Consider the following 13,063-nt stretch of genomic DNA (forward strand, 5'->3'; position numbering starts at 1 on the left):
ACTGCCACATTGTCCTACAAGATGACACTGACTATATTGCAATAAGGTGCTTCTTGGGGCAAAAACACTTTGGGTCTTCCGGAGGGCAAGGCTCGATAGAAGTGCCGACCTAAATTGCTAATAAAAGGGAATTCCCAATCTTCGCCAGTCTACTTTATGTTCCAGTTGTTGTTGTAGAACCAAGGCCCAGATATTTAAGCCTAGCAGGCACATATCTTGGACAATACTGCAAGTGGAAATGCCGAGGATCTGTTTGCAAAGTAATGCCATCTGCAACTAGAAACAGCTGATGTTCAGTATTTTGAGGGAACTCCTGATGCATGAAATCTTGGCTTGTTGGTGCTACACAGCAGGAGTTCTTGCCATTCCATCAAGTCCCGTTTTCTAAGTGAAGACCGCAGATGCTGGAAATCAGAGTGGAGTGTGGTGCTGGAAAAGCACAGCAGGTCAGGCAACAGCTGAGGAGTAGGAGAAGCACTTATTCCTGATGAAGGGCTTATGCCCGAAACATCAATTCACCTGCTCCTTGGATGCTGCCCGACCTGCTGTGGTTTGCCACATGCTCCACCCTGTTTTTAGAGAAAGGCAGGCAGCTGCTTCTGTCACTGCATATGTGGTACCCCTTGTGTTGGTCAGCAGTGGTTAAGAAAAGTGGCCTCTTTCCAGATACCCTGAGGTCTAAAAACTGAAAATAGCTGACCTCCACTCCCACTGAACCCCTTCCTACCCTAAGGAGTGATTACCACAAAAGCAAACCCATGTGCCATCTTGAAGCTCCCAAGAAATGGAAGGTGCTGGAGGTGAGAGAGATTGGGAAAGACCAGGCCACGGAAGGATATGTAAAATTAATTGGCCTAACAACAGCCAAATCATCACTGTAGCAATTGCTCAAAAACTAAGAATACTGAAAATATTGAGACTGCTGGAAATCGGAAATGGAAGAAGCAAACACTGGAACCCATGCAGTTGACAGACAATCCAGGTTCATGTGGGCCAACAGTGCTGAAGGTTGGCTGGAACCGCTCACTGTGTGCACGTCCTCTCCAGATGCTGGCTGATCTGCTGGGCATTATCCAGTAAATGTGTGCCTTGGCAGCTTACAGATGAGCTTGTTCTAGGGTTCTTGTGGTGCACTGGTAGTGATCCTATCTCAAAGGCAGGAGACCCAGGTTCAAAGTTCACCTGCTCCTAAGATGTGCAGTAACATCTCTGAATAGGTAGGATTACAAAATATCCTAGCGTATTATTTTGGTTTGTTAAGTGTCTCTTTAAAGGTCAGTCTGCTGTATCATGACAGTGGTGTCCCTGTACGTCCCTGCACTATACAAATCGTGCCAAAAACCACTATATAAAACTGTTATACCTGTCAGTAGAAAGCCTGCATTAATCAAACAATGCCTACAATTTGATCGTTGTGAGCCAATCCGTGCTGATGAAATACACATCATAGCACAACAAACTGTACTTTTTAAAAAAGTTTGCATTGACCATTTGGTTGCATCTTTGCTACAGTGCCTCAACAGAGGCTCTCTAACCATTTGCTGCTTTAAATGAGTAAAACATATCTAAAGATAATAGGAATAGTTTGGAGGGATATGGGCCAGAAGCAGGTCGGTGGGACTAGTTTAGTTTAGGATTATGTTCAGCATGGACTGGTTGGACCGAAGGGTCTGTTTCTGTGCTGTATGACTATGATGAGCTCATCTCTGTCCAAATAATCTTTTGCCTCATTTATTTCCATTAAAACCTTCACCTAACTACATCAAGCAGTGGTTTACTTATAAAATGTGATCTTACTCTTGAAGCTCTCTCCCTTGCCACTCCACAGCAGCCCAGTCCAAACACACATCAGGAGCAGTAAGCTTTGAAACTTAGCCATGTCCCTGATTCAGCTGTCTAGCTGCCAGGTCAGCAACTGTCTTTTCTGAATCCATGTGTTCAGTTATCATTGACCAAAATTTATCTGGCACCAGCCCATGGTACCACCACACCCACTGCCTGGAACCAGCTTTTAGTTCGCCAAAGCCCATGCTATTTTGTAAAGCTACATGCCACCACAATACAAGTAAACTAGGCTATAAACACTAGGCTAGTCTGTTATAATGTGTACCATAGCAGAACCTGGATATCCCCTTGGTTTGTGTACATTTGGCCAAGAAAAGACAGGAATACAGTCACATTCAGATTTGCTTTACAATTAATGTGACTCAGCAAATTGCAATTAGAGTCAATTGATAACACTAGATATTTAGCTCTAGCACACTCAATGATTACTATTCTCAAAATAAAAATCGACCCTTTATCCATGTATTCGCCAAATTAATGTCCCAATTTCAAAGCTCAATGCTCTCTCCAGAGTCCTAGACTGTGTCTTCACCTCCTAAAGTCAGTTCCCTCCAACTCCATTTCAGTTTGGCAACATCCAGATGACCCAGATCCAAATTCATCCAGCTTCCTGCCCCATCACTGGAGGCTTAATCTTCATGCAACCAGGTTCCAACACTGGAATCATTTCCTTTAACCACACCACTGTTCTCTTAAAAATAACATCTTAGAATCTTCAACAGGGCTCTTGTGATGCAGTGGTATTACCTCTCACTCTGAGCTAGAGATAACATCTCTGAATAGGACAATTAGAAAATATCTTGAACCTAGACTTTAGGCCCGCTTCTTTGGCACTATATCTCACTATACTTCTGTTACACTCAATGGGATGCCATTAAAAAGATACTAGACAAACACAAGATATGCAAACGGCTGATGTAATGCACCTCTTCAATCTTTCAGAGAGCCAATCACACCACAGCTCTTCTGTACCTTTCCAGTTATCTAAATTCTCCCTTTGAAAATCTGATCTTTTGTACATTCACTCATGCACGAGGGAGGGCGATGGCCTCATGGTATTATCGTTGGACTGTTAATCCCGAGATTCAGGTAATGTTCCGGGGACCAGGGTTCAAATCCTGCACAGCAGATGGAATTTGAATTCAATAAATATCTGGAATTAAGAATCTAATGATGACGATGAATCGATTATCAGAAAAAAATCCCATCTGGTTCTCTAACCTCCGCAAGGGAAGGAAATCTGCTGATCTTACCTGGGCTATCCTACGTGTGATGCCAGATCCACAGCAACATGGTTGACTTAACTGTTATCTGGGCAATAAATGCTGCCTAGCCAGTGTTGCCCTCGTCCCATGAATGATTAAAAACTCCCTATGCCTCAACAACCGTGATCTTCAACTGCGTAGAACTCACGTTCTGGAATTTCCACCTATGACTGCCATTACTCCAAATTCAAACAAGTCTTTTTTTTAAAATAATCCTGCCTATGCTACCTCACTACTTAGCAGTGATATAGACAAAAACATGCCTTGTATTCTCCATGGAAACATCACTACCAATTAGTGCCCGCCTGCCCAGCAATCAGCAATGTCCTCTCATACAGCATGGTTTCCTTTTTACATTGGTATTCGTGAGAATGGGCCTGAACGCATTTTTCAGCAGCACTCAAAAGTCAAGTTGTTGTTGGTATTCCATGTAGAGTGTACACACACCCACAGCACCCGCCCTCAAAATTTCTGTTGTCTATTTTCTGCGTCCCAGTTGAGGTCAAGCATATGGTTGGAGCTGAAATTCAGCGCTGTAGATCTAATAAAATCTACTTAACACACTTCAGATTGGCTGAATCGTCTGTATAGCTTCCCTCTCCCACATGTTGCATGTTGTTGCCATCTTCCCCAGCCACTTGCCCTCTCACTCCACCTTTATGTTTCATTGGGTCGCAACTGGTCAAAAGTAATTGAAATTATTTTTAAGTTGAAAGCCTTAGCAAAAACAAAATAACCAATACTACCAAATGGAGGATATGTCATTTGAAAATTTGGATTACTTCTGCCAGTAGTTACCATCATGGCAATTTTTTTTTAAAAAACAAAATTGATTTTGCAACCACAAGAGCGCTTGATGGAGCCACTGGGTTTCTTTATGTTAGCTGAAAATGTGTTGCTGGAAAAGCACAGCAGGTCAGGCAGCATCCAAGGAACAGAAGATTCAACGGTTCGGGCATAAGCCCTTCTTCAGGAATCATGTTCTTTATGTTAGACAGACTACTAGGGTCAGAGATATCAAATGCCTTCAACAACAGTGAACAGGAGTCAAGCTGCCTCTTTGAAACTTCTCCTTTAATTTCTGATGTCCTGCTGCAGCATTTTGCCAGTTTGGTCCAAATGGGTGCACTCCTGCCTTGGAGCCGAAAAGGTTCTGGGCTCAGACCCCACTCAAATTATACGTATTATCTGATAATTAAAGGGAAGGTTGCTTTGCTTATTAAATTGGCCTCGAGCACTGAAATTTCCTCTCGACACCACACCACCTCAGTCCCATCCTTAAAGATGTCCTTAAAATCCACCTCTTCGACCAAGCTTTTGATCATCTGTCCTAAGGTCTTTTCACTCTGGCTTCAGATCAACCTTTGTTCGATTACGGTCCAGTAAAACGCCCGAGGTCATTTTACTAAGATTAAAGCTCTAAGTAGACGTTGTTGAACAAACCCGAGAATGTATAATTAGCATTGCAGCCTTCTGAGAAAAAGGTTGAAAAATCCAAGGGACTGACCATCTCCTGCCGTGAACAGGAAATATTCCCAATCACTGCTGGGCAAACAGCAGGAAATGTCACCCAGTGTGCCGGACAACATTCCCCCTCCGACTAACATCACAATCCAACCAACCAGCCCTGATTAAATGTGAAATATTGCTACAACACAAAGCTGAAAATCGAAAATAGTGACCCAAATTGATTCAGTGGTTTGAAACATTCTGGGAGAATCACGAATAGCTATACTGGCAAGCGTTTAATTTCTACAATTCAAATGATTAAATTTTAAAATACTAAATATATTACACAAAGTGTTGTTACAAATATGACAATGGAAGCTTAACTTGTTAAAGTTGTCTAACAAATCATTCAGTACTCAAATAGGATTGTGCAAACAAAACTATCAAAAGGGCAGAATGAATGGTGTGTAACGTTTCAGAGACATACACACAAGATAGATATTACTGGTTAAGATCAACTATACTATTCTGTCAACCATCACTATTTTACAACATTGATTGATAGAATGATAACACCAGATTCAACATAATCACAACAATCATCATTAAAACAGGACCAAGGGACTTGAGTAGAGTGCTGCACTGGTTCAAAACACATGTCACACCTACACTTTGATGGCCCATTTAAACTTATGTCCAATTAATAACTGAGAAATTAGAAGCCATTTATTTGAATTGCAAATCATCTTTACAAATTGTAAACAAAGAGACTGTCAATTCATGTAAAAGAACTTCCCTGTTACAAGTTTAGAAATATCCGAGATCAATGCTAAAACTATTCCCTTTCAGGGACTTCTCCCCACCTGACAAAGCCCATTGGCAATAATATTCAGGAAAATTTAGACTTAACATTTCTGCAACTTTCGAATGGGTGTCGAGGGAAAAATTAATGCTTGAGAGAACACGGTGGTTTTTAATTAAGGTTCACCCTGAAAAGCTCCCTAACTCAGGACTCTACTCCAAGTACTATCTAATATGATATTCCCTTCTCAATCTGACAATCGCTACAGTGTGGAAGCAGGCCATTTGGCCCATCAAGACTGCACCAACCCTCCGAAGAACATTTCACCCAGACCCACCTTCCTACCATATCCCGACAACACTGCATTTACCATGGCTAACCCACCTAGTCTACACATTCCTGGGACTTTATGGGCAATTTCCCATGCCCAATCCACTAAACCTACATATCTTTGGACTGCAGGAGGAAACCAGACCACTCGGAGGAAACCCATGCAGACATGGGGAGAAGGTGCAAACTCCACACAGACAGACGGTCACCCGAGGCTGGAATCAAACCTAGGTCTCTAGTGCTGAGGTGACAGTGTTGACCAACTGTGCTACCCCAACATATTTGCAAAGGAACTGAAGGGCAACAAATATCCCTGGATGGAATTAATGGCAAATATTCCAAACTAACAGAACCCAAACACATGAACAAGGAAATAGAGGCCATTTCAGCCCTTCTAACCTCTTCTGCCAACAATGAGATCATGTCCAATCTAATTTTAACCTCAACTTCACATTTCTGTGTATTCTGATAACTCTTCTCCCCAATTAGAATGAAAAATCCAACTTTACGCTTAAAAATTTTCAGAAATTCTGCATCCTTAGTCTCTTTGGGAAGAGAATCCCAAAGACTTCCAACCCTCAAAACTGCACAACCCAATGCAAACGTAATACTTTTTGAAACAAAAACATGCAATGGTGTGAATGGGAATGAAACGTCAGTTGCACTAAGAGGACAAAAACATAAAACTCAGACACAAAACCCTTTGAAGAGCAATACTGCAATCAATCAATGCCAAACGCAGAATAAAGCACTTGAGTGCATCTTTGAACTGTGTTTATGAGCTGCACTGAATTGTTTTAAGATTCTCTTTGAATCTATTTTTAAGCAACGTTTATGACTAAATGATTGTTCTTGTGGGGTGGGATGGTGGGAGAAGTAGGAGGGAAACATAATATTCAGCATTGCCAAATCACAGATAACATCCAATGTTGAAATTGTTCCTGATTTTATTGGTTTCCCTTTCACACTCAGCTTTATTTGAGGATGATATGTGCTCGCTGTATTCTTCCACACTTCCCATGACACCAGAGTGGGGCAAGTCGCTCCTTGCAATTTGAAAAAGTTACACAGTGCATACAACAAACTGTCTGTACCAGTGAAAAACAGCACAGGAACTGCACCTATTTGCTGATCTGAGCAAAACTGTGGAGTGTTTGTCTTTAAAAGCTGTTCCCAAACCCCCTTGCAGATTTCCTTTTACTACCAGCCCCAATTAAAATCACAGTGCAAGGTTACAGTTCATTAGCTGTGTTGTCACACTTTTGAATGATAACAGGTGGTGGGGGGCAGGGCAGGCTAAAGGAATCAAACTGGCTGCAAGCTTAACCCTTTCAGATACGCAATGAAAAGCAAATGCCGCAAGTTCCTTATTTTAAAAAGTTTAGGCAAATACTAAAGAAAATCATTTTAAAAAGGTTTTCCAAATTAAATTTATACTAAAAACTTTCAGAACTTATCCTCAGACTGTTTTCGAAAGTTGCGCATGCACAATACATTTTAAAAACAATTTTCACACAAAACATATTGACAATTAATTCAGGAGGTAACTGTCGGCAAATCGCTGGTATTGAGAATAAGTTTCAACAATAGTTTTAAGAGGGTATTCTTTACCTGATGTAATGACAGTAATAAAACTGATGGGATAGTGGTTAATCAGGATTGTAATACAGTTAAATGTAGCACTGCTTTGAAAAAGTATCTAATTCATTTTTCTTTGGTACAGAATCTACATACACATTTCAACCGAGGGAAAGCATATACTGGAGGCTGTTTGGCCCTTTGTCCACATGCCAGCTCATCCAGAAAAACTGTTCTGTTCACCTCCCCCCACCCCGAACTCCATGCATTCTGACAATTTCACCCTCCATTTCTTCCAACTTCGATCCAATTCCCTTTTGAAAGTTGCCTTGATTATTGTTCAACTTTCAAGCAAGACACTCCCATGTGCTCACAGCTCATGGACACAAACAAACCCACACACCCTTCTTGGGTCATTCGGGTCAATGATCTGAAAATCCTTGGCCAATAGACCCTCTTGGAAATCAGCAGAGGGCAGCCTCAATTCATTCATTCAATTCATTAATAACAAATGTGAAAAGGGCAAGGGGAGAAATTTCATTTTGATGGGAAAGGGTTAGTGGTGATTGTGCAAAACTGAGATGTTCACCCAGCGCTACCTTGCGCTGTGGGGGAGAGAGAGAGAGAGAGATAGATATAGAGAGAGAGAGACAGATATAGAGAGAGAGAGAGAGAGAGAGAGAGAGAGAGAGAGAGAGAGAGAGAGACACACACACCCCTTGAGAGTGGCTGCAGTGCAGAGACACACACACACACACACACACACACACACGGTTACCTCGTGAGTGGCTGCAGTGCAGAGAGACACACTATTACCTGACGAATGGCTATGGTGCAGACACACACACGGTTACCTCGTGAGTGGCTGTGGTGCAAAGACACACATGCACACACACCGTAACCTCGTGAATGGCTGTACTGCAGCGACACACACAGTAACCTCACGAGTGCATGTCTAACAGACACATAGTTACCTTCCTGGTGGCTGTGGTGCAGAGATAACACACACACACACAGTTACCTTGCTAGTGGCTATGGTACAGACAGACAGACATACATACACAGTTTTGTGGGTAGGGCAGTTGATATGTATACATGGACTTCAGTAAAGTCTTTGATAAGGTTCCACATGGTAGGCTGTTGGAGAAAATGCAGAGGGGTGGGATTGAGGGTGATCTAGCAGTTTGGATTCAAAACTGTCTTTCTGAAAGGTGGTGGCCAGTGGTGGTTGATGGAAAACATTCAACCTGGAGTCCAGTTTTGAGTGGTGTGGCACAAGGATCTGTTTTGGGACCACTGCTGTTTGTTATTTTTATAAATGACTTAGACGCAGGCATAGCTGGATGGGTTATTACGTTTGCAGATGACACGAAAGTCGGTGGAGTAGTAGACAATGTGGAAGAATGTTGCAGGGGGACTTGGATAACCTGCAGAATTGGGCTGAGAGGTGGCAAATGGAGTTCAATGCAGCTAAATGTGAGGCGATTCACTTTAGGAAGAATACCAGGAAGGCAGAGTACTGGGTCAATGGAAAGATTCTTGGTAGTGTGAATGCACAGAGGGATCTTAAGAGTCCAAGTACACAGATCCCTGAAAGTTGCCACCCAGGTGGATAGTGCTGTTAAAAAGGCATACGGTGTGTTAGGTTTCATTGGTAAAAGGATTGAGTTCCACAGCCGCAATGTCATGCTGCAACTATACAAAACGCTGGTGCGGCCACACTTGGAATATTGCGTACAGTTCTGGTCCCCATATTTCAGGAAGGATGTGGAAGAATTGGAAAACGTGCAGAGGAGATTTACCAGGATGTTGCCTGGTCTGAAGGGAAGGTCTTATGAGGAAAGGCTGAGAGACTTGGGTCTGTTCTCATTGGAAAGAAGGTGACTAAGAGGGGATTTGATAGAGACATACAAGATGATCAGATGATTAGATAGGGTAGACAGTGAAAGTCCGTTTTCTAGGATGATGACGTCAGCGTGTATGAGGGGGCATTGCTACAAATTGAGGGCTGATAAGATTTAAGATAGATATCAGAGGCAGGTTCTTTACTCAGAATGGTAAGGGCATAGAATGCCCTGCCTGCCATTGCAGTTAACTCAGCCACCTTAGGGAGATTTAAACAGTCCTTGGATAGGCATATGGATGATGATGGGATAGTATAGAGGGATGGGCTTAGGTTAGTTCACAGGTCTGCGCAACAGCAAGGGCCAAAGGGCCTGTTCTGTGCTGTATTGTTCTATGTTACTTTGGTCGTGGCAGGGGTACAGACTGACAGACACACACACACACAGTTACCTTGCTAGTGGCTGTGGTACAGACAGACAGACAAACACAGTTACCTTGCTAGACGCTTTGGTACAGACAGACAGACACACACACACGTTACCTTGCTAGTGACTGTGGTACAGACACACACACACACACACACACAGTTACCTTGCTAGTGGCTATGGTACAGACAGACAGACACACAGTTACCTTGCTAGTGACTATGGTACAGACAGACAGACACACACACAGTTACCTTGCTAGTGACTGTGGTACACACACACACACAGTTACCTTGCTAGTGGCTGTGGCGCTGGAGCCCTCTACCACCGGTACATTGGTGACCTGTACAGACAGGTAGACGTTGTCGATCAGGGGCCAAGCTCCCTCTACCTTGCAGGTCTGAAACTCGTTCCGAAAGGTTCTGAGGTGGGGGTCCCCGAACAAGCCGCAGTGAGCGAAGGAGAGGGGCTGCGGGCCGGCGCCTCTCAGCGAGCTGCCTTTGCTCCGGTAGCGGCAGAGTTCCGGGACACGGCTCCTCTCTGTAGCCACCGGCCTGACCGGGGCCGTGGGTCCCGTCTTGGAGCAGTTGTGCTGCAACATCAGGTCGCTGATGCCCAGCACAGCCGAGTGGTAGACCAGGTCTCCCCGGCAGTACTTAGCCGTCTTCCTGGTACATTGGGAGTAAGCTCGGAGAGCGATACAGAAATCGCCGCTGTTTCCTCCAGCAGTGCTTCCAGCTCCCTCGCCTTCCTCTTGTAATCCAATCCCCGGAGAAGTTGCAGCTACAAAATCGGCGTTACACCTCTGAATCCTACACTGCTGGCAATGCACTGAGAACAGCAAGGAGAAAAGTTAGCTCATTTCTCAAATGCTGGAGTAAAAAAAAATCTTTCTAAAACGTTGCATTTAGCAAAACAAAATTCCAACGAAACAAATCTGCAAACTTTTAAGACAAAGGTAAACTGAAAACAGTTCCCAAACTCCAGGCCCCTGAACGAAAGCGATCAGAAACTTCCACACAAACTCCCAAATACGTTTTTTTTTGCAAACTTTTATAAATCAGGTCCACAAACTCTTCCAAATTTCCAACTTGTTTTAAAACACACACAACCAGGTTGTGAAACTGTCAGGAAAGTTTACAAATTTCAAACCATTTTTGAAAAAAAACCCTTTCCCAGAAGGGTTGCATGCAGTTTCCCCTCCTCAAACCCTGCCAGAAAAGTCGTTTAGCCCAGGCACACACAAGAAAATAAAGTTTGCTTTCAAATTTTCTTACCTGAATTCAGACACAGAGAGAAAACGAACATTGTAACAGCAACCGAACACAGCCTTTTAGCCAAAGGATAGCGGCTTCCTGTCCCCATACCAATCCATCCAGCGTAGCTTGAGTTTATCGACTGCTCGGCAAACACAACAACGCTCGTTCTGCAGAAGAAAAGTTCCAAAAGAATTCGAGCCCCAACCTATCAGTCAAAGAGCCCAGACAACCCAACCTGCTGAGGCCAGCCTGATAGACAGGCGGTCTGACAAATCACCAACAGGAAGGCGGACTCCAGCGTTAAAGGGGAGGGTCGAATCTGGCGTGGGGACAAAAAAAAGGCAATTTCTTAATCCAACCCCATAAACTTCAGAAACAAAAAGCAGGCAGTGCTGGAAGAACTCAACTTTGGGGTTGTTTCAAACGAGGATGCTGTTTTCTAAGCCATTCATCTGGAGTCATAGAGTCCTCCAGCATGGAGACAGGCCCTTCAGCCCAAACTGGTCCATGCTGACCAAAATGGCCATCCACACTAACCCCATTTCCCCGCACTTGGTCCATATCCTTCTAATCCTTTCCTATACAAACATTTGCCCAAATGGGGTGGCACGGTGGCTCAGTAGTTAGCACTAGTGCCTCACAGTGCCAGGGACCTGGGTTCAATTCCACCCTCTAGTGACTGTCCATGTGGAGTTTGCACATTCTTCCCTTGTCTGTGTGGTTTTCCTCCAGGTGCTCTGGTTTCCTCCCACAGTCTGAACATGTGTTAGGTGAACTGGCTCTGCTAAATTGCCCGTGGTTAGAGTCATAGAGTGGTACAGCATGGAAACAGACCCTTCGGTCCAACTTGCCCATGCCATAGTGTTCAGGGATGTGTCGGTTAGGTGCTTTAGTTAGGGGGTAAGGGTGGGTTACTCTTCGGAGGGTCAGTGTGGACTTGTTCGGCTGAAGGGCCTGTTTCCACACTGTACGGATTCTAAATACCTTTTAGATGTTGTTAATGTGCCCAATTCTACTGGCAGCTCATTCCAAATGTGTACCACCCTCGGGTTCCCTTTTATTCTTTCCCCTTTAACCTTAAACTGATGCCCTCCAGTCCTCGATTCCCCAACCCTCGGAAAAACAGAGTGTATTCACCCTATCCATGCCTCTCATGATCTTATACACTTCTATAAGCTCCTCATCAGTCTCCTCCACTTAATGAAAAAGTCCTGACTTCGCCTTTGTGCAGGTGAAGATTATTTTAACAGTAAAATCGACGTTTCGGGCAAATGCTGCCTGAACTGCTGTGCTCTTCCAGCACCACTCTAATCCAGAATCTGGTTTCCAGCATCTGCAGTCATTGTTTTTACCTTATTTTAACAGTGGCAGCATGGTTAGAGAGTAACACAGCGAGAATCGTCGGAGCAAGTGACTGCAGATGCTGGAGTCTGCACTGAAAACAACACATGCTGGAACTCACAGCGGGTCAGGCAACATCCAGGGACAGAGAGCGAGGAAACGTTTCCAGTCTGGATGCTGCTCATCAGAATTGATCAGCGCCGCCAATTCGTGAATAAAATCGCAGCTTCTGATATCCACTAGAAGAAAACGTGACACTGGATTATTTCTCCAGTGTTGTGGAATGATTAGTCAGTGTTGGATTGTGTGCGTTGGAATGAGCGTGTGTTTCAGAAGTTTGTTTTGCTAGCCTGGCCAGTGTTGTGTTCCATCGCCCCTTTAAGTGCCTGGGCAGACAGGAGAATGAGAAATGGGGCTTGGGACTGATCCAACACGTTCGGATGAGGTAGCAGGAGGTCCGGGCGAGTGGCTGTTTTTTTTTCGCACTGACTCCGCCTTGCAGCCAGAACTATCAGAGGTCAACATCTCCGAATAAAAGCCCACTGGGTGCAATCAACAGCAGTGACGAGTATTTACAAGCACATAACCTGCAAACCCCTTATCAGAACGAGAATCAGACAGGGAAGGTTGTACGGTCAGAGGCGATGGGCAATCACTGGGGAGATCGAGCCTTCAAAAGCCTTGAAGGTGGAAAGTTTGCCAAGGCGTTTAAATGATGTTCCTTGTCTCTTTCAGGAGGCAGACTTTGCATGACTTTATTTCAGCGAGAGGCTCCCTGTTAGGGAAGGTATCTATGCGGTTATTTTAGAGATTTATATATATGTGTGTATCTCACAAGTGAAAGTAATAGATTGGATCTTTCCCATTTTATATTTTTAAAATATTATAAACACACAGTCGAAGTCCTTTATATGTTCCTTTGGC

General features: G+C 43.9%; 1 protein-coding gene across 1 annotated transcript in view; it reads right to left on the reverse strand.

Annotated features, from left to right (window-relative positions):
* The window catches only part of rgmd (RGM domain family, member D), a 29,119-nt gene extending 18,091 nt beyond the window's left edge, over window positions 1–11,028 (reverse strand). Inside the window, exons 1-2 of the mRNA XM_060845973.1 lie at window positions 10,817–11,028; window positions 9,832–10,370 (exon numbers count right to left, since the gene is read on the reverse strand). Coding sequence (XP_060701956.1) covers window positions 9,832–10,370; window positions 10,817–10,904 — 627 coding nt within the window. The 5' untranslated portion in view covers window positions 10,905–11,028. The remainder of the gene's footprint in view (window positions 1–9,831; window positions 10,371–10,816) is intronic.
* Window positions 11,029–13,063: the final 2,035 nt, after the last annotated feature.

Source organism: Hemiscyllium ocellatum, chromosome 28 (assembly GCF_020745735.1).
Source record: "Hemiscyllium ocellatum isolate sHemOce1 chromosome 28, sHemOce1.pat.X.cur, whole genome shotgun sequence".
Lineage (NCBI taxonomy): Eukaryota > Metazoa > Chordata > Chondrichthyes > Orectolobiformes > Hemiscylliidae > Hemiscyllium > Hemiscyllium ocellatum.